Here is a 22394-nt window from a genome sequence, read left to right as displayed (position 1 = left end):
TTCCAACTGTATCTTAACCTCACTCCTAACATAAAGTCCTGTTGGAATTATGCGTGTGGCTTTTCACTCTAAAATCAGTACTTTCACATGGCCTCAACCACATGGTTGAAGATGTTGGACAAGTGGGTTGCCTCCAATCTTCATTCCGTGTTCATCTATGTGGGTCACTCTGTCAACTACAGTAGAACCTCAGAGTTATGAACACCAGAGTTATGAACTGACAGGCAACCGCACACCTCATTTGGGACTGGAAGTGCGCAATTACGCAGCAGCGGAGACAATAAAAGTAAATACAGTACAGTACTGTATTAAAACGTAAACTACTAAAAAAATAAAATAAAGGGAAAGCAACATTTTTCTTCTTCATAGTAAAGTTTCAAAGCTGTATTAAGTCAATGTTCAGTTGTAAACTTTCGAAAGAGCAAGCATAACATTTTGTTCAGTTACGAACATTTCAGAGTTATGAACCACCGCCATTTCCAAAGTGTTCGTAATTCTGAGGTTCTACTGTACAGAGATGTGGACTCACTGAAGGGTCTCCAAGGGCTATGGTAGGGTGGGCCCAGTTGTTAGGCAGGATCTGTAGGAGGGAGTGGAAGATTTCAATAAGTCAGGAGGAAGACTAAGAAGCACAGGGTGCTTCAGAGGTTATAGATGAAGAGGACAAGCCTCCTCAGTCTAGTAAATATGTACTGGCCTGTGTATCTTCCCATGCTAGCTCCTTGGGACACATTTGACAACCACAACCTGTTGTCATTTCTCTATTTTTAGTACCTCAATGGCTTCACTCAAGTGTGCGGATCAAAATTATGCATATGCCAATTTGGGAATTTAAAAACGTATATACGGTGTTGAGAAGAACAGAGCACATTCCCAAATCCCATCTTCATTTCCATCTTTGTGCTGTGCTTGCCCTCTAGTCTGGGAAGCAAAATGAATCAGACATCTGTGGAGCATGGGGCCTCTGCATGGCAGAACACTGAGCTTGTCAAACCACTGGATTCTCTGGTTGTTTTTAGCTGCTATATAGAAAGTTAGCTTGGATGAAGTGGAAACCAAAGCAGCCAACATACCTTGTTTAGACTCAAGTGGCTGACTTCTGCACCCTGTGTGGCCGTCATATCACTTACAAGGGATGAAGTGGTGGAGGAGGAGAGACTAAGGGAAAAAATCCAGAGATATGGCTGATGGCACATAATGAAATATGGGTGACTACTGACATTCTCAGAGATTATGTTAGAGATCTATAGTTAATATTAGCCAGTGCTATTGGGGGAGGGGAGAGAGACGGGGGAAGCAGTATCTCCACTAGGTAGATTAAGTTTTCAAAAAGTTTTAGAAAGTAACCTAAGTATGTGAGCAGGGAACTGCAAGAAAAAGAAAGGAGGGTCTTACAGTTAAGGCAGTTAAATGCTGCTACAGAGAATTGGATTCTATCCCTGCCTGTGCCATAGAGTTCCTGTATAATGCTGGGCAAGTCACTTGAATTGAACATTTCACAGGTGGTCACTAATTATGCATTCCTAATTTTCTGGATGCCCAATTTGAGACTGTTGGGTCTCATTTGCAGAAGTGCTGAGCACTCACAGTTGCAGTCGAAATTAATATGGGAGCTGTCCTTTGAACACATAACAATGCTAAGGACTCTGAAAAATCAGATGCTAGTTGTCTCAAATTGAACACCCAAAATTAGTGGATACTTTTGACCTTAATATTTCTGTATATCAATTATCATCCAGAAAATAGGAATAATAATACCCTGTCATTTCACAAGGATGTTATGAAAATAATTGAGTGTCTGTGAAACACTCATGAGCACTACAGAAAAATCCATGAGGAAATGAATATTCTTGTCTTCAGAGCAAGGTTTGATAGCGGGCAATAAATAAGGCCTCGGGCCACACTTTGAACAATGGGGATACAACAAAATAGTGAATCCTTCCATCCATCCTGTGCACTGAATGAGGCAGGGATCCCGTGGAACAAGTGGTATGTGATCATGTAATTAAAGACGATCATAATATGCACAAAGGTGCCTCCTTAATTCTGGCATTTTCTAGCCTTTGAGTGCTTCACTTTGCAAGCTTAGCAAATGTTATTTTATTGTAGTTAGTGTGTGTGTGTGTGTGTGTGTAATAGTAATAAGCTTCCATTTAATCAGAAACAATAATAGAAAATACAACCTATGCAAAACATGTATGATTCAATGTCATTGCAAGAGCCTCACCTTTCAATAGTCAGAATATTTCCTGACATAAAAAAACGCAAACTGTGAAACCTAATCACTGCATTTAATTTAATTTACCTGGGTCTCTTTGAAAAGAAAGGGCCAAATGTTATTGTTTAAGACTGAAAGTCTGATTAACATTTATTAAATGGTTATGGCACATTTAGGTGTAGTAAGTGTGCAAGACACTTTAAGGATTTAAAATGAAGATTCTGTGGCCTGCTTTGTGCAGGAGGTCAGACTAGATGACCATAATGGTCCCTTCTGACCTTAAAGTCTATGTGTCTATGGCCTGGCCTACACTGGGGGGGGGGGTCGAACTAAGGTACGTAACTTCAGCTACGCGAATAGTGTAGCTGAAGTCGAACTACCTTAGTTCGAACTACTTACCCGTCCTCATGGCGCGGGATCGACGTCCGCGGCTCCCCCGTCGACTCCGCCACCGCCGTTCGCGGTGGTGGGGTTCCGGAGTCGATGGGAGCGCGTTCGGAGTTCGATATATCACGTCTAGATGAGACGTGATATATCGAACTCCGAGAAGTCGATTGCTACCCGCCGATCCGGGCGGGTAGTCTGGACGTACCCTATGAGACACAAGACCACAAATCACTCTACAGATTCAAGGGGGCATAAAGCTGCTTAATTGCTTAAATCCTTAATACTGCATATGTATTTAATCCAAATTAAGTCCTTAAGGCTGCCAGGTGTCTATGAATGTACATTGGAAAATGCGCGCTTGTGAAAACGCACACATGCTCAGCCCTCTGCTCTAGACAAATGGGCTCTGTGACTGAGCATCTGTCCCGCATACATTAATTAATTAAGTTAATTTTTGAGGAATACTGGCCTGGCACTACTATTGTTTGTTAAAACCTGACTAAGGACTTGAGGTTTGTACAAATCGCAACAATAAAAAACAGTCTCTGCTCCAAAGAGCTTGCAGTCTACAAGACAGCTTAAAAGAAGGGAAGAGACACCAGGAGGGAGCGGGGAGGGAATCAGAAGAGGGAGCAATTTTTCAAATTAATAAAATCCAATTAATCCAGCTCAATTCAGCTCTAGGTTATCCTGGAGTAAAAGAGTGGTGGGAAAATTATGCCAATTTAACAGAGCAAAATTCATAATGCAGTGCATGCAATTCAGTTACCTGGAAGAGAAAGCACTACGGAAAAGGAATAGCACAGCATTGACTCCAGATACTTGAGCGATAGCATTTTGACCAGCCTGATAAGTTTTATCCCTGGAAATAAAGAGGTTTGTACAGGATTTGTCACACACTTCATTACTTTTTATGTTTATTACAGTGATTGTTAGGTAAAGTTATAGACAAATACATAAACTCTTAAGAATTAAACAATTTTTGTTTCCTGGGGCTTATGTTACATGTAAATAGCCACATATAATTTTGCAAAGTCAGTTTATTGTTCATGAATTATTCTGGCTTGACATCTTTAGAAAAGACTGCACTTTTTTTTTTTAAAACCCACAGAGCAGGATTAGCATATGCTGTGCCACTGTAAGCATCCCCACCAGGAACTGAACTAAGAGTCTGGAAGCTGATGGAATGGTGCAATGGGGGAAAAAATAATCTTTCAGTCCCCCAAGACTCAGCATTTAAGACAAAGAAGAAAAATATGTTAACCAGAAAATTGTCATCATCTTGGCATTCAGTCCAGTCATGTGAATCATGGGTACAATGCCCTATTTTCTTCCAACATTTCCCCTTCCTCTCTCTTCCATGTGGCTATACTAACAGCTCTCTCCCTGCAAGGGGAGGGAGAAGCAGAGTTGTAGTTAAATTGTTTATTCCTCTTTCATTTCTCCCTCACCCCTATTTGGGGAAAAAGTGGAATTTCACCCACAATTTCAAAACCTTTTTTTTTAAATATAAAATTTTGTTGAAGTTTCAGTGTTGATATTTTGTCCAAAAGAGAAACTGATGGAGATGAAAAATATCACCAAAATCTCATTTTTTATTTAGAATGTTTTTCACATTAATAAATGTGCCCAGTTCTAATAGCTTCTTCTAAGCCAGGGTGTAGTTTTCAAGATAATTACTTACAAGCTTATTAAATGAGTTTACTAGACGTAGACAAAACTGTTCAGTTGCATGTGGCAATTCTTAGGGGGAGATCAGATTTGTGCTGCTAGAAAGTTGGGACCATACAGAGATCACTAGACCATCCTACCAATCCCTGATGGGCAAGATATGGGAAGGTGTAGAACAACATTGATTGAGGGAACTCTCAGGGTCTGTGTGTTTCCCCTGCCCCCATAACTTCAGAGTTTCTGGAGGCTTTAGGGGTGATAATAGTGGTATTTCTAATGACAACTTTTTGGAGCAGTTAATTAGGGAATAAGGTGTTTTGAAGGGATTTCTTTGTCAAATTTGGGCACAAAAAATGAGAAATATTTAAAAGACAAACTGTGAGGATCAAGAGGAGCACCACCAAAATACAGCTAGGGTTATAAAATGGTCTTAGAATAACCTACATGGTCAAAGATACAGCCCAAACAGAGGAACAGAAATCCTTCCTGTACTAGAACCATAGAGCGTAGTGGGTCTTCGTGACCATTTTATAACCCCAGCTGCTCCTCCGTTCCAGAACAAAGTTCAGAAGGAAGGAAGGAACCCAGGCAGCTCCAGGTTTCTTTGGACCCCATGTACTACACAGGGTTTAAAAGCGTCCTGTAGGGAATGGGTGGTGCTAGGACCTGATACGTTGTTAGGAAGGTACAAGTGCTTAAGTGACGAGAGGACCTTGGGGGCACTCCAGAACTGGGTCATTGTAACCTCTGGCTGGGTCATTGTAACCTCTCACTGTCAAGTCATCCTTGGAACCGCACATCCATATCAGGGATATCCCAAGAAGTGAAATAACAGGACACTTAGTAAGCCAAGAACATGGTTGTCCAGTCTTTCATAAAAAAAGATTATTCAAAGGTCTGAACAAAACTAGCCCTACATTTATATTCACTATGCACTTGTTTATATATATTGCTAGCTAATATGCAAGTATATATGATATGATCCATTAAATACATGATTAAATATACTTATGCCCTTGCCATTTTACAGTAGGTAAATTCGCATAATCATTGTCTCGCCTCCTTATCACTCCCTCCAACATGGGCTCTGGCAGAAGTAGTCCTTCAAAACCCAATCAGGGATTTCCCTGTGGTTTCAAATTCACCACACTCTGCTCAGAATGAGAACAACCCATGACTTTGTGAGCCACTCACATATCCAGTTTGGTTCTTTGAGAAGACAGTGAATCGGGGCACTGGAATGGTGGTGCCAGGGAACCATGGTCCTCCCACTTTTTACCGGCTGGCCTGTACGGGCGAGCGACAGGGAGGGGGAGGAGGAGGAAAGGATCAAATGGGGGTGGGGCCTCAGCAGGGAGAGAGTGCAGGAACAGGGCCATGCTTAGGGCACCTCTGCCCCCCCACATACTTTTAGGGTGCTTCTATGGCTCCTGCCGTGAATAGGTAAATCAGCCAGCCAATAGGTCTCTGCTCAAAATGCAGCTTCAAAAGGATGGATTCCAGGTTTAACATTTGCATTTCCCTCACCCCAGTTTCAAATGCATTATCCACAGAAGTCCTCTGAAGTCCTAATATCTTCCAGAGATTGCATTAATCTTGTTCTTCCTCTAAAGAAGTTCCATACAATGCAATAGTACATTAACATTTGTATTTTCAATACAATGTACCCCCAAAACACTTAAACTTAATTCAATAAGGTTTAACTTAATTCCATAGGAACTGTCCATGATATTGCCATATCTGTTACCAAAGTATTACTTACAAGTATCTGACAGTGGCAGATTCAAAATCCCACAAGATTATTGCACCATGTGCATTTCCAGTAGCTATCAAGCTGTATCCTTCTACTTTTAACACATCAAAGCACTTCATTTCTTCACCCAGTGGTAAATTCTACAGGAAGCATAAAGAAGACTTTTACTAAGAAATACATGACATTTGATAGTGAAATGTTTTTAACAGATGTGTTATGTACAGAAAATGACATTGTACATCGTTGTAAACTCAATGCATTTTATTAAAATTACACAATATAACATTTGCCATTCTCATGGTGCCTTCCATCCAAAGACCTCAGCATCCCTCTGAGGTAAGACCTATGGTCACTATTAAAGTCTGCATTAACTATACAAGGGTATCTGAGACCTCAGAGTAGTTTCCTGTTTTAGGGACCGAGGATGAAGTGGGAGGGAACACTCATGTGATAAATCCTGGCAAATGTTGACTTTTTAGGTGACAACCACTCTAAGTATTCTTATGCTCATTTTATGGAGGGGGATATTTGTTCAACATCACATAGGAAGTCCTTGGGAGGACCTGGAAGAACACCCAGGCTCTCAACTCTATGCTTTACTCACAGGATCATTCTTCTTCCCCTTTGTATTGCACTGTTTGCACCATACATTAATACCAGCACAAACATACTTGAACTGAGACACTCTGTATCTAGTAAGCATTATACTGTATTAATGGTTTGGTGCAAGTTGTTAATAATGCTTAGTACATTAACACATCACAAACATCCAAATGAAATTAACAGCAAGATTAACCGCACAGCACTTTGCATTGCAGGAATTGAGCTACTGGATCCACAATCCACACAGTCCACAATCCTGTCTCCAACACTGGCCAGCACCAAATGATTCAGAGGAAGGTGAAAAATCAAAGGAGGCAGCTGTGGCATAATCTGTCCTCATAAAAAACATCGCATCCTAACCCCTAATATTTTGAGATTGGTTTAACCTCTGAAGCAGGAAGTTTTATATTCCTTTCAGTGATCTTTTCTGTTGGCATCAACTATTTTAACTCAGAGGATTCTTGTTATTCATAGAGACATCCAATCCCTCTTAGAATCTTGCTAAATTCTTGGCCTCAACAACTTTCTGTGACAATAAATTCCACAGTCTAGCCACACATTGTGTGAAAGAGTATTTCCTTTTTTCAGTCTTGAACTTGCCACCTTTCTGTTTCACTGAGCATCCCCTTGTTCTTGTGAAATTAGAATGGAATATACAGTAGTTAAAGCACCATTCTGGCAGATATTCAGCCATTTGCTCAGGGGATGGAGCCTTAGAGCTGCTGGCATGCATGGTCCCTCTGAGGGATATCTTCTGTTCCACCAAGCCTGATGGGAGGCAGGAGGCAAAACAAAATAAAATGAGGAGGTGCCCAGACACATAAGGACATTGCGAAGGGCACAGCAGGACTCCTCTGGAACTGGCCTCAGGTGGGTGGCAGCAAGGAGGAGTGGGAACTGGCCATCTTCACCCTTTCCCCCTTTGGCCCCTGGTAAGGAAGAGCGGCGCCTAAAGGATTCAGTTGATCCCACTGCAGCGGCTCCTCCGCACTCTGAACTGAGGTAGAACAAGTAGAGCTCACAAAGAGTCAGGCCTGAACGCATCTGAGAAGCAGTTGTTCTCACCACCCAGCAGCAGTAGCTACAGGTGACTCGCTACATTTTTCTTCATAGCCATCAGGGCTAGAAACATACTTTTAAAAAAATAGTGAAAGCTGATCCTGCAGAGGTCAGTAACATTGATCACAATCACCTAGGAAACTATTTGCCCTAGCGAGAGGGATTTGGCAAGCCTGTGTTAAATGTGCCTCATTTCATGAGAAGTATACAGGTAACTCATGTCACCATGGCCATGTCATTTAGAATGGGAGGCAGTGTCTGGTGGCTAGATCACAGGGCTGGCAAGCAAGAGACCTGGTTTCTAGCCCTAGGTCTGTCACAGATGTGGAAGCAGGGAAAGAATTAATAAGGATTTGAAGGGGATTTTAATGCATGTCAGTCAGTTAGCAAGAGTTAGGCTAGCTGTGACCCTAATGACGTGAGATTTATAGAAGCAGGATAGTGTGAGGCAGAGGACAAGAACTGTGTAAAAAGTTATTACGACCTTGCAACTGATAACCAAATATGCAGACTGTCGTCTTTTAGGAGTGAGACAAATAAGATAGCAGAAAGGCTTATGTATAAACAAAATGTATTTGTTGCTTTTTACCATCTGTATTATTGCTAGAAATTATTTGTAACAAAGGTATAAAGGCTTGCTGTAATTGTTTACCAGTTGAGAGACCTGTCCGGGACTGGGGCGACCCCGTGTCCTATGGCACTCTCTCCCTCCATTGTAATTACTGGAGAAATAATAAAGTATTTGATTTTGCTGCACCCAAACGAAAAAGCGAGAACTAAGTTTTTCTCCGACACAGACTTGCTGTTTGATCTTGGATGAGTCTGTTTCTCCATATCTAAGATAGCCAAAATATGTTAAAAACTCTTCCTTTGTTGTTGAGAGGATTCATTCATTAAGATTTATGAAGTCCTTTTCATTGCTACAGAGCTGTCCATCCAAAAATCTCAATTTACTATTTTCAACACGTACAATAATAATCAGGGGCCCATTGTCATAGCAATGCTTATATATTTAATCACAATAATGATTAATATCAATGGGTGTCATGCAACTGAATCTCATAGAAATAATCACCCCCTGAAATAAAATATTTCTGGATTTCAATGCAGTGAAAAGTTTGGATCATTTTGCCTCTCGTACTGCATCTAAATCTCTTACTCACTAGCTGATCTTAGGTAAACAATGCAGAAATTTAAGAAGTGTTCTCACTTGGGTTTCATCATTTCTTTTAGGACCTGCGTCAGACAACAGCTGAACATCTGGAAAAAATCCATTTGTTTTCCTGGCATTGGGTTTCAGCCATAGAGACATGACTGGATTCTCTTGCAGAATAAGTGACACAGTCTCAGGGAGCTCCCATGTAACAGTCAGATGAGGTTCACCTTCATTGCCCTAGTAAAATGATCCATTTAACCACAAGACAAAAATACATGTGACATTATCTGATTAAAATATGACCATGCAAACCACTACTGTTGTATAATTGCAATGGATCTTATATAAAGTATGACTCGTGGCCAGAAAGGGTTAAGCAGCTTGCATGCACTCCCACCCTCAGCTCAGTGCAGAGAGAGGAAGAGAATGGGCTAGAACCAGGGAGAAGGTAGGTACCCACTGTATGTGGGCAGGGCCGGGACCCCAGACTGGCAGCGAGCTGAGTGGATCTGGCAATCAAGATCCCGGCTGGCAGCAGCCGGAGGGTGGAACCCCTGAGCAGCAGTGGGCTCAGCACTGCCGGTCTGGGGTCCCAGCAGCCGGCCCCGCACAGCCTGCTGCTGATCTGGGGTTCTGGCAGCCGGACCCTTGCCAGCCGGGGTCCCGGCCGCAGGCCCTGCTCAGCCAGCAGGCAGCCTAGGTGAACAGAACCCCAGACGAGCAGCGGGCTGAGCGGGCCGGCGGCATAAGATCAACATTTTAATTTAATTTAAAATGAAGCTTCTTAAACATTTTGAAAACCTTGTTTATTTTACAATACAACACTAGTTTAGTTATATAATATAGAGACTTGTAGAGAGAGACCTTCTAAAAATATTAAAATGTATTACCGGCACACAAGACCTTAAATTAGAGTGAATAAATGAAGACTCGGCACACCACTTGTGAAAGGTTGCTGACTCCTGCTTTAAAGTCATATTAGGAAAGTATGCGAATGGTAATTAGGGCTACTCCTTGCTAGATAGGCTAGACCTTTGAAGTGAAAATCTGTATTGTTAGAGAATTAGAGGTGATACTAATTGTGTGTTTACTTATAGCTTGTTTAATAATTAGCCATGTAAACAGACTGTTCCTCTCTGTCACTATAGCTATTGATTCAGAGATCAAAAGGGAATATTAACATTTAGATGAATCTTGAATGCAATAATGTCATTGTCTATCTGTCTCTTTAAAGTTTGTGATAGACTGCCTAATGGATAAATTATTTTATGTTAATCCATGTAGTTAATTACCAGTGAGGTTTGGGAAACAGAAGGTTACATCAAAAGCCTATTGTTCACCCAGGACTGTATTGTCAAATGGCTGCTAGAAAACTGTATAAAAGACCCTTGGTTCCCAATCCTTTTTATCTCAGATCTGCTTGAGGCTTCATGCAGGGGAAGCCTAAGCCATAAGGACTGAGATCCCAGTCCTGACTGGACCACCTTGAATATAAACATTGGACTATAACCTATGAAATATTTCTGAAAAAAATCTTTGCATCTACAAAGCTCACCATCTCTGCTATGAATCTGAATCTCAAGATTGTACTCATGTCTGTATGTATAGTGATTTTTTAACCAATATTCCCTGTCTTTTCTTTTTAAATAAATTTTAGTTTAGTTAATAAGAATTGGCTGTAAGCGTGTATTTGGGTAAGATCTGGAATATTCATTAACCTGGGAGGTAATGTGTCCGATTCTTTGGGATTTGTAGAACTTTTTTATATGATGAATAGATTTTCAGTAATCCTCATCATATTTATCTTGGGTGTCTGGGTGAGGCCCGAGGCTGGGTTACTTTAAGGGAACTGTGTTGTTGGCTTCTGGGTAACGAGTGAGGTACTGTAGAAGCTGTTTTGTGCTGGTTTGGTAAATCTAAGTATTGGAATATCCACCAGCTTTGGGGATTGTCTGCCCCATTGTTGCAGTTCAACCTAATTGAGTGACCTCAGTTGGCTCCCCTCGGACCCCAGTCACAACATATTATCAATTCACATATGTACCCCACTGGTCAAAGTGCATTACAGGTCCCCCTCAACGCTGATTCACAGAGGATATGAATCTTGTACACTCCATGCTACAACCTCTTTAGCTCAAGTTGTAGCAGCTCATCATTTAGCTTTAGAGGTCCCAAGTTCAATCTGTAGTGTGATAGCAAAGATGGCGGCCATGACACTTGCATGAAAACAAGCATTTTGGTTCAACCTAAGGAAATTTAGAATTAAGACTGAAACAGAGTCTTTGATTCTTGCCCATTGTGTCTAGTTGCTAATGGGGGTTCTCTTAACAGGTTCTCCACGTATAAAACAAACTCCAATACCTAGCTTCCTGCCTCAACTTCAATGTTCCTACTTTTTGGCTTTAGGACAGACTCAGTGTTATTTAAAATGTAGCTAGCGTTTAATACTCTTTTCATAGAGGCATTACATGCTAAAATAAATCAATGCTGAAAAGGGGTGGTTTTTTAAAAACCATTTCAATATATTGAACAAGAACAATTTGGAAAAAAAATTACCGTAAAACATATAAATCTACTATGCAGTGTTATTTAGCACCTTTCAGATTTAAATTTGGTTCACAGTAAAGTTTGGGAGGAATGGCTCATGTGACTACATTTAACTAAGATATTATTAAATTAAATTTAGAGTTTTTTTTAAATTAACCATAAATAGCCAATTCAACGAACTGATTATTTCAAGCTTTTTGGTACGTTAATTTGTAAGGCAGCTCCATACACTGGCTATTGTCCTCCATAGCAACATTCAGAGAGATAAAGAAGGCTGCATAAATGCTTATTTTCATGCTCATAACCACAATGTATATGTTTTTGTTACAGAAATTTCATCCAGATGCAGTCAGAAAACTGCTCTTTTGTCCACGACCTTGCTATGCCTAAGAGTTTATGTTGTGTATGCAATCCTATTGTTGTATGTATTGGGATTACGATTATGTAACTTGACTGTATGAGTGCTTTGTGGCAGAGTGGGCTATGTCTGTGTCAAACTATGAACAGAGAGAGAGAGACAAGTTGGGTGAGGTAATGTCTTTTATTGGACCAACGTCTGTCTCACCAAATACCTAGCATGTAGTACTCTCTCCTGTGTAGGTGTTGGGCAAAGGGTATCACTATAAATAGAAATATGCAAGAACAAAAGTAGCCTCAAATTTGCTTCTAGCTATTTTCTTGTTAGTCTGTAAGCTATTTAAGCTGATTGCTAATGAGGCTAGAGATCTGCACTGCAGCAACTCAAGAGGAAGGAAGGAACCACAGAGAGGCTCTTTTTCATATCTCTTTGCAACCTTCCTATGCAGGATTCAGATCATGCTGTTCCTCACATCACGTAATCAAAGGGGAGTGCATGGGCCTCTGATTTTCACTTCTGAAGGAGAGGGGAAAGGAAATAGTTCTTTAGTCTTGGGACCTGATCCTCCTAGCACTTGCATGTGTGAATAACTTTACTCACTGGAGTATTCTCATTTACTTCAATGAGTAAAGCTATGCACATCCGGCAGATTAAAGGCAGGCTCTGGCTCTTATTCAGTGAGCCAAATGACTGAGGGATAGGAAATTTTACTTTCCACCAAAGCCTAACTGCTATGAGAAAAATATTAATAGCTCCAGTGTAGTGGGTTCATGGAAAGAGGTGAGCAGAATGCTGAACATCTAGCCATGGAACACGGAACACGCTGACATTTTAAATATTAAAGAGTTACTTTGGTGACATGCTGAAAAATGACTTTACAATGACAGTTGCATAGAGTTGGCCTACTGATCTATGAAAGTTGTCTGTTTAAATTAGCAGCTACAAATCACATGTAAGATATCAAAAACCTGAATGATTTTGATCTTCCCACTGTGCTCCAAAGCAAGGATCAGATGCCGACTCTCACTAGCCTTCAGATAAACTAGCTGCAGCAGCCACTGCTCATCATTGCTGTCATTTGCCACAGGCAAAACTTTAATTTCCTGCCCACTTCCAAAATCCCAGATTTTCAATGTTCCTGAACAAGAAGTGAGGACAAGAAACACAAGGAGAAAAAACTGTTAAACACAAAATATGTATTTTCAACTAAAAAACCTGACAAGTCCCAAATGGCAAAAAGAAAGAAAAATCAGCTGCATCACATTTCCCATTTCTACAGGTCTGATGTCTGGTATTTTAATATTGCTTCACAGAAGCATGTAGTTGGGACACGTTATTTGTGAATTAGTCTATCTGTCATGGGGGGTTGGCAGGAAGTATGTATGTAGGGATCCCTTACAAATAATCAATCACGCAATTACAAGGAATATTGGTGTGTTTTCCTTGCCTCAGATGGACTCTCTCCCTTTCTAGATACAGCTAAAATCTTCCCTGCTAGAGAGAACTTATCTTGGGGCTCAAAAATCCCTTTCTTCAATTTCTTACACATGTTGGCTGAGTTATTTAAAAGTCAAATGTAAGCTCTTTAAGGCAGGGACTTTATTTACTTCTCTTTGTACAATGGGCCCCTGACCAGCACTAAGGCCTTTGTAAAAGCATCAACCACCAGATATTTTTCAGAAATGTCCCCGGGGCAGCACAGCAGTCTGCCTACAGTGTCTAGTCACACTTCAAATAATGTAAATTCAACCTTGTGCTTTTCGAGCAATAAACTTAACTGATTTCAGGAAAACACACATTTCCAGTGATGCACACTTAGGGCCTCATCCAAAACCTATTGATGTCAGTGGGGGTGTTAAGTTTGATTGCCAAGCAATGTTGCGTCCTTCCTTGACTGTGGGCATGCAAAAGCATTTTTGCCTAAATGGGAGAACAATGGAATAGATTCTCTAGTCCCTCACCTCTCCTCTCAGTGAGCACAGTTATATGGGGTTATCAGACATTGACATTGCCAATAGACCACCATTCTGTCCTTCTCCATGCCTGTTTTGTACTTCCTGCTTCAGTGCCAAGTCCACAAAAGGGCAGAAAGGGAGCCAGCAAGGCTCTGATCTGAGAGTGGCAAGGTTGAGAGTGACGTGGCTCACTACCAGACCGTCTCTCAAAATGAGGGGGTGGAAAAAGAGAGGCTGAAGCACTCTCTGAAGGAGCATCTACCAACTGGGATCCACCCTTGTCATGTGGATTTACTGACCTGACAACAGCTTTCCATTTCTGAATAGCCCCTAAGACCTGTGGGCAAAGTTTCTCAGCTAAATGATGCAAATAAAGGGCAGTATGCTGAAGTGGAATTAATCTGGTCTGCATGTTTTGTGGCAGAGGCCATGCCTTCTTCATGAGGCACCCTGTTTATTTCTGGAATATCCCAAAATTTACTTGGTGCTGCATTTCTTAACATTTCAATAAACCCTGAAGTTTCAGAATTATGCAGCCATGCTAATTGATTAATCGATTTTTAATGTTTATTGAAGAATTCAGTGCAGGTCTGGTAAATAAACAGAGAAGCCTTGTCATACAATCTCAAACTAACATGCCATACATTACATGACGTGTTGCATATTGGAAAATACACTATGTATCGTGTTCAGAGTCAGCAAATCCTATAAAACTGAGTTCTCCCTTTTCAATTTAACTACTTTACTCCAGTTGCTCAGTTTTCTCATTAAAATGCCTTCTGGGCTGAAGATATTCATGCTTGGGCTTAGCCCACAATAATTCAATTTTTTTTTTGAAAGTTTGAGCAAAATTGGTTTTGCTATTTTTGAATTATACAAGATGGAAAAAATGCACTTAGCCCACATGTTCCTATCATAAGCTTTGTTCTTGCGTATCAATAACACTTAAGATAGAAACTCAAACCTTGGCTTGTTTTAGAGCTTTCTTTGAGGAGTGAAATGCATATCCCGCTTGAAGCAGGTCCGTTCAGTATTTTTGAAGAGGTGAACATTTAAATTTGGAGTGTGCACACATGCTGCCATGCATAGGTGCTGGAACTAGAGGTGCGAGAGGTGTTGCAGCACCCCGTGGCTTGAAGTGCTTTCCATCCTATACAGGGTTTACAGTTTGGTTCAATGGCTCTCAGCACCCCCTCTATACAAATTTTTCCAGCGCCAGTGCTGCCATGTTTTAATGCAGCCTTCTTGAGTCACAGGGTTGAGAATGTTATGGACAGCTGAGTGAAAGATGGCCTGTTGAGCTAATTTAGTCCTCCTGAGTAAAGGGCATCTCAGTTTCATCTCTTCTCCCCTTTCTTACAATAAGAGCAGCAAGATAAATAGAAAGCAAAAACCTGTCATCAAAACAGTGTTACCACTGAGAATTCAAGCACACAAAAGTCAGGAAATTCCAAGAAGATATCAAGGTTTCTAACACCGCAGTAACTGCCATACTGCATGCATGATGGATTTTCTTCAGGTGTCTGTTACAATGTAATCCTTATTCTAATACTGTTCATTCTAGATAACGTAGACCAGGGCTGACTGGTTCCAGACTGCTACTGGCTTTATGCAGCAAGACATGACGCTCTTAGGTATTCACAGGGTGCTTATTCCAGACCCCCCAGAGAAGTATTACATCATGGAGCAACAGTCCCTGGAGTCCAGTGCAGACTACTACAGTCTCTCATCCTTCATACCATTCAGGTCTAGCTCCTAAGCCCTGAGGGAAAGATCTTCTTGGACTAGAAGCGAGGCAGACAGAGCCAAAGGCCATTTCCCATAAAGCCCAACATTGCCTTTCAAAGGCCTGATTCCCAAATTAGATCCAGCTGTAATTCTCCCTTCAGGCTTGACAGCTTTCATACTTCTTTCAGGCCAGGCAGGTATTTTTCTTGTCCTGCAAGGATACTTACTAACCTCTCCCCTCTCTGACTGGAGGCGGGGTATATACACAGGGGTGGATCCAGGCACCAGCGCACCAAGCGCGTGCCTGGGGCGGCAAGCTGCGGGGGGCAGCCTGCCGGTCCTTGCAAGGGCAGCAGTCAGGCCATCTCCGGCGGCATGCCTGCGGGAGGTCCGCCGGTCCCGCGGCTTTGGTGGCAATTCGGCAGCGGGGACGCTGAAGGTGCGGCACCGGTGGACCTCCCGCAGGCATGCCGCCAAATCTGCATGACCAGCGGACCGCCCACAGGCGTGCCGCCGAAAGCCGCCTGACTGCCGTACTTGGGGCGGCAAAAACCATAGAGCCACCCTTGTATATACACCCTGGTACACAAGAGGCATGTCCACACTTTGAGCTGAAGGGGTAAATTCCAGCTTGAGGAGACATACCTGGACTAGCTCGGGTCAAGCTAGCATGCTAAAAAATCGATCGGCACTGCGGCAGTGCCAATGGCAGGAGAAGCTAGCTACCTTAAGTACCACCCTGTCCAATACACTATGCATGTTCTTGGGGAAGATAGCCTGTTTCACCTCTTGTGTTGCTGTGGCTACACTCAATTTTTAATACACTAGCTCGATCACAGCTAGCCCAGGTATGTGTATGCAAGCTCCAGAGGTAGGATGTACTACACAGTTAAGTCAAATTGCATGGGGAAGCTTAGTTTGTGGTATTTCTTTAAAGTTATGCCATGTCTCAATTTTATTGCTGTTCATTGAGGCATTTAATATAAAGGGGTGGTTGGGGTCAGGACCATACAAAACAGCACCAGTCCAGTTTTGCAGAAGCTTTTTGAAATTGGACCCCAATCCAACATGGTTTCAGGTGGGTTCCAAGCAAACTGTTCTCACAGCCTTGGTCACAATATAGTATCTCATTCTAAAGAGAGATAACAGAATAGTAGTGATAATTAAACCGTTTACCATCACAGGCTCCTGTAGCAAGGTGAAACCCATTTTTATCAATTGCTGCACAGGTCAATTCAATATTAGGCCCATGGGCATCTTCAATCTGGTAGATTTGCTGCCCAGATTCTAGCTCCCAGACCTAGAAACAAAATTAAAATTATTTGCAGTCCATCCTACAAAAATCCCCACACCATGTGTTATAAGTTGGCTGCCAAAAGATTAACATGCTGAATAGATGACTCTTGTATAGCCCATAAAAATATGCTTCCTGATAGTATAGCAGACTCAACAGCACAATATTCACAATTACTCTCTACAACTCCAAAAATCTTTGGCACCCTAAGGAAGCCATTCTAGCAAGGATAGCCTATTTTCACTAGTCACATGAAATAAATTCTTTTTAAGTTAGAGATAAAAATGGTTAACTATAATGAGTTTTTACTATACAGAAAACAAGGAAAGCTAGCTACAAACAGGGCCAGCCCTTGACCAAATGGTGCCCTATGCAAGGATTGTCTTCGGTGCCCCCCTCCATTTGTTAAACTTTTGAATACCTTACTTTGTAGTCGATTTGCATGCATGATTTATCTCAGTCATACAAGACTATAAATTTGCACATTAGGATCCTTAAATCTGTATTTATTCATGCCATATGTAAGCAAATAAAAAATGTGTTTCCTCTACTCTTATAGAAACTTTTATATTGTTGCGTAGATAGGGGTTCAACAGATATCTCTGGCATCTCATTAAATATGTCCTTTATTTGTCTCTACTTACACTCTTCAAGTCTTAAAACACAAACATTTTCACAATTACACAATAAAACAAGGTTCACAATATCGCAGCTTGGCTGTCACTTTAGTTTGTTCTTATATCTCACTGACTGATTGGCAACACACCACCTCATATCTCCACAAGGGCATGGCTGACAACATTCTAAGAGGTTTGAGGAAAATGTAGTTCTCAGAAAGTCTGGAATTTTCCATGAAAATTCCAGGAACTTAGTGAAAAATGAATCCACATACAAAATACCTGAAACATTTTACTTCAAACATTCTATTTTCCTTTTTGTCACTAACAACAAAAACAGCACCCCGAGCTGATCCCGGCGCCCTCCAAGCTCGGCACCCCAGATAGTCACTTGCATCGCCTGACCCTAAATCCGGCCCTGGCTACAAAGAAGGGATGAATCAATTATGTTGGATACTCCAACATGTGTGTTTTAAGGATTTGATCCTCAAGTGAAGCAATAATGCTATATGATATTACATAAGCCTATCAGGGCAGGGACTCTCCCTTACTATGTGTTTGTACAGCAACTAGCATGAGGTCCCAATCCTGAGCAAGGCCTCTGGGTGTGACTATGATGCAAATAGTCTCATTTCTCAGAGTATAACTTGCCTTTCAGAAGTGGCCACTAAATTTGGGTGCCCCAGTTGGACCCAATTTTCAGTAATGTTGAACATCCATACCTAGACCTGGGTTAACAACTGATTTTTTGCTTTGGCCAGCAAACAAACAAACAAAAAAATAATAGAAAAAATATTTGCTTTAATTCTGAAAATGTTCAGAGTTTGTCAGAATTCAAGTCCCTTCTCCAATGAATATTTAAGTATTTATACAAAGTGGAATAGCTTAAACAGGAGAGGTTGAGACTAACCCACCCTAGACCCTGATGGTTGAACTACTCAACTAGGAGATCAAGTCCTGAAGCAGAGTGGGGATTCAAACCTGGGTCTTCCACATTCAGAAAACTGTCCTAACCATTGGGCTAAATGTTAGAAGAGGACAGGGACATGGACACACACACACGAGTTTCCTGAGGCTGAGCCTTGAAAAAATTTGTCTTGGCTGAAAGTGGGTCAAATTTGCAAATAGTTTCACATAGCCTGAAACGCCATGTTTTGGCAAATAAACTGTTGGTCTGAAAAATTTTGCTCAGCTCTACCCATAACTCCATCTGAAGTCAACAAGAACTGTGGGTGCTCAGTACCTCTGATCATCAGGATGTGGGAGTCAGCTGCAGGGCACCCAAAATTAATGGCCAATTTTGCCTGTAGTTTTTCTGACATTTTTATAGCAAGTAGTTTTAGTTGGTTCATATTTAAATCATTGCATTTATTGACAAAATTAGTCCCTTTTTTATGCTTCTACAACAAATAGAGATGGTGAGAAAGAGAAACCAATTTCCCATAATTCAGGGCTATTGTGATACTATTCAATCCAATTCAGAATTGGATTCTGATGTAGTTAAATTAGTGCTAAAGCCTGTAGAATAGAAGAGGATGTGATCCATTTTATAGGGTTTTTTCCTGAGACATTCTATGCAATTTTAGAGGAAGGATAAAATTCGCTATTGAAGTCTACAGAATGACTTATAACACCCACAGAAAGGCTATTTATTAAATTCTATAAGGCTTCTCCAGGAAGGTCAATATCCTTCTATTCTATGTGCCTCTTAGCGCCAGGGGTATTGCCTCCCTATTGCTCTTCCACTGTTGGTGAGTTCACAGTGAGTCTTCCTGGTTCACTTCCTGACCTCCACATGCGGCTTATGTACCCACTCTTGGTTCCTTGGCCTGAAGATAGAGATGGAAACTGGCAGCAGAGGGAATTGATCATGTTGGTAGTAGACTGCATCTCTGGCACTGAGGAAGGGCATGTTGGGGTTCACTCCAGGGAAAGTGTCTCCATTTTCAAGAAATAAGCCAGCTCCTAGATACTCAGCACTTGAGAATTAGCCAGTTTCCTAAAGACTTTAAGACACTGACATAGCATCAGAAGTGTGCAAGGTGTTTTACAAAGTATGATGACAAGTGGTAAAATGTTCAAAAGTGCCTAAGAACCAGATTTTAAAAAGGGTTTTAGGTGCCTAAGTCCCACTGAAATCAATAGGAACTTGGTATCTAGGTGCTTTGAAAATCCCACTAGCTGCCTATCTGCATTTTTAAGCAGATAAATACCTTCTAATGTACGGCCCTAAGTTACATAGGAACATAAGCCTCATTGAAAGTCAATAGGACATAGGATTCTAAGTGCCTAAATCACTTTTGAAAATGGCACTGAGGCTCAGGTGCTTTTAAATATTTTACCCAGGGTCCCTGCCCAAAAGCTCACATTCGAAACAGGCAACTCAGATTGAAGAAGGGGGATGAATTTAAAAAAAAAAAAAAAAAAAGAGAGACCCAGCTTTTTATATTTGTCTAGTTTGTTAACACTTTTTCTAAGGGAAGGACTAGATAAAGTCTATAGGCTCTACAATAACTGGTCCAATAAAAAAAAATTAGTTGTAATTGGACCAACTTCTGTTGGTGAAAGAGACAAGCTTTTGAGCTCCACAGAGCTTGTCTCTTTCCCCAGCAGAAGTCGGTCCAATAAAAGATATTACCTCACCCACCTTGTCTCTCATATCCTGGGACCAATGTGGCTACAACACAATTGATTTGAAAGAGGAGAGGGTGTGGGTATGGCAGACAAAGCCAGCAAGCTGGATCCAGGCCTATCGGCCACATGGAAGAAGGTTCAGAGAAGAGGGTAGGGAAAGGATAATAGGAAGGTGGCAGTTAAGTCTTGTAGCTGGGTGTAACAGGGCAGCTGCCTCCGGAGCGCCATCTTGTGGACAGAGGTCACTCTGCCCTGTTTCCTCCACCTCCTCAGGGCCCTCAGCAACTGCACCCTGATAGTCCACAGCTAAATTTAAAACATTCCCCTCCTGGGGTCCAATTTATTTAGTCCTTTGACAGTTTGGCCCACAAGACCCCAACGCTACAATTCAATGTCTTTCTCCCCTTACATAGGGAATCCCCAGCCCTCCTTCTCAGAAGCAGATTCCAGTTCAGTCACCACTCCTAGGCTTTACCCAGGTAGAGCTCAACTTTCAGGGTCTGCCTTCCAAATTCCCCTAGTGTCAAGGTCTTCTTCCTGCTTTAGCAAGCTACTCCCAGTCATCCTAGCTGGGGCAGCTCCCCTCATGTCAGGGTCTTCCCTGCAGGAGTCTTTCCTCAGTTTCTACCACAGCTTCCTGAGCTCCCACTTTCCCTTCAGCCTCCCACTGCTCTTTACTGGGCAATGGCAATCACCTGACTCCTCTCAGGGGTGGCTTCTTAGTAAGCAGGTCAGCTGGCCCCAGGCCTTCCATCCTTTAGGGCAAGTCAGCCTGTTACCCTTGGATAGAGCAAACGGGAAGAATGCTTAACCTTTGATACGGAATCTTCTTCTAGTGTTGCAGTTTTTTCAGATTCTACATAGTTTCCAAAGTAATTTTTCATGGTTTAAGTCCCAATTCAGAAAGCCCTTGAGCTGCAATAGGCCATGAGCACATGCTTACCTTTAAACAGATGCATAAGTGGTGTCCTGAATAGGGACGTGCTCCTGAATCAAGGACTATGTATACATGCTTAAATTGCTCATCCAGAGCATTCTTATATCAATCACAGCTATTAAATAGCTTTTTGTAGCCACTTAATAACCAATGATCACTGTTTCATAGGCCGAATTCAATTTATATGCAAAGATCCATTCCTGTAGCCAGGGCCGGCTTTAGGCCGATTCGCCCAATTCCCCCGAATCGGGCCCCACGCCGGCACCTTTTTAATTTTTACTCACCTGGCGGCGCTCCGGGGGTCTTCGGCGGCATTTTGGTGGTGGGCCCTTGAGTGCCATGGAAGACCCGGAGTGAGTGAAGGACCCGCTGCCGAAGTGCCGTCGAAGACCTGGAGTGCTGCCGGGTGAGTACGAATCGGGCCCCGCACTTGTTAAAGCCGCCAAGCCGGCCCTGCGTAGCTGTAGTGTGGAACAAAACCCAAGTGAAGAAAAAGGAGTTCTGCATCAAGACCATATCCTCCTCCTCCACCCATCCTTCTGGTGCCTAATGTGAAAGAGGAGACTAATTACATTGATTCTGCAGTTCTGCTGAAAGGGTCACTTGATCGAAATAATGCTGCTGTGATGTTAAATGGCTTATTTATCATGGATTACCACGTCCCTAGAGAGTTACAGCATAAAAATAGCTACAAAGATGATGGCTCGCATAACAAACACGGTTAACTCTTGCCTAATTGCTCAACAATTTATCTGTGATAAATGCAACTGCAACATTCTTTTTTCTCCCAGTTAAAGGGTGCAAGTTTATGCTCACCTTCACAATAGATTCAGCACAGATAGTGAGAACTTGGTGAAAAGCCCTGTTGTAAGCCAGTACGTTGATGTTTCTTTCATGCGTTTGTGGAACCTGTTTGGTGTCTTGTATCATCCGGGTTAGAGGATAAATATCAATGACTGATGACCCTGTACATGGCAAGAGAGGTACTAATACATAACATTTATGTGACTGTGCAAACTGCCATTCGAGGAAATGGATCAACTCTATATAAACCATTGTGTTTTATTTGAATTCAGCAAGAGAATATAAAGAGACTCTTCTGGCCAGTTCTAGAGAATTTCTGCTGTCCGAAAAAAAGTAGAAAATAGTCACCTCTCCCAACCACAATAAACAATCACTAAATAGGAATATTTATCATATTTTGCTGCCTTAGACAACCAACTATCCAATTTTTATGGGAGAGGCAACCCTAGCCCCAAGATCAATAGGAACTAGGGGATTTACAGTTCCAGAGTGGGCCAGTGTAGGAAGGAACAAATAAATGTCATCCTGACTGATAGCAATCTCACTGAGTAAAGCAATCCCAGAAGTCACTTCCTATTGAACAAAGCAAATCCATCTGTAAGCTACGCTGTCTTTTCAATACCTTGGTTTATGCAGCCAGGGGTGGCTCTAGGATTTCCGCTGCCCCAAGCAC

At 41.8% G+C, this 22394-nt stretch overlaps 1 protein-coding gene across 4 annotated transcripts in view; it reads right to left on the bottom strand.

Moving 5' to 3' along the window:
- The window catches only part of WDR64 (WD repeat domain 64), a 134198-nt gene that overhangs the window by 22661 nt on the left and 89143 nt on the right, over positions 1-22394 (bottom strand). For all 4 annotated transcript variants that reach the window (XM_045008686.1, XM_045008687.1, XM_045008688.1 and 1 more), the window contains exons 12-18: positions 21734-21882; positions 16612-16735; positions 12721-12890; positions 8902-9084; positions 6039-6169; positions 3375-3467; positions 1074-1158 (exon numbers count right to left, since the gene is read on the bottom strand). In XM_045008686.1, coding sequence (XP_044864621.1) covers positions 1074-1158; positions 3375-3467; positions 6039-6169; positions 8902-9084; positions 12721-12890; positions 16612-16735; positions 21734-21882 — 935 coding nt within the window. The remainder of the gene's footprint in view (positions 1-1073; positions 1159-3374; positions 3468-6038; positions 6170-8901; positions 9085-12720; positions 12891-16611; positions 16736-21733; positions 21883-22394) is intronic.

This window comes from Mauremys mutica, chromosome 3 (genome assembly GCF_020497125.1).
Source record: "Mauremys mutica isolate MM-2020 ecotype Southern chromosome 3, ASM2049712v1, whole genome shotgun sequence".
Taxonomy (NCBI): Eukaryota; Metazoa; Chordata; order Testudines; family Geoemydidae; genus Mauremys; species Mauremys mutica.
This window is presented reverse-complemented; position numbering and strand designations above follow the sequence as displayed.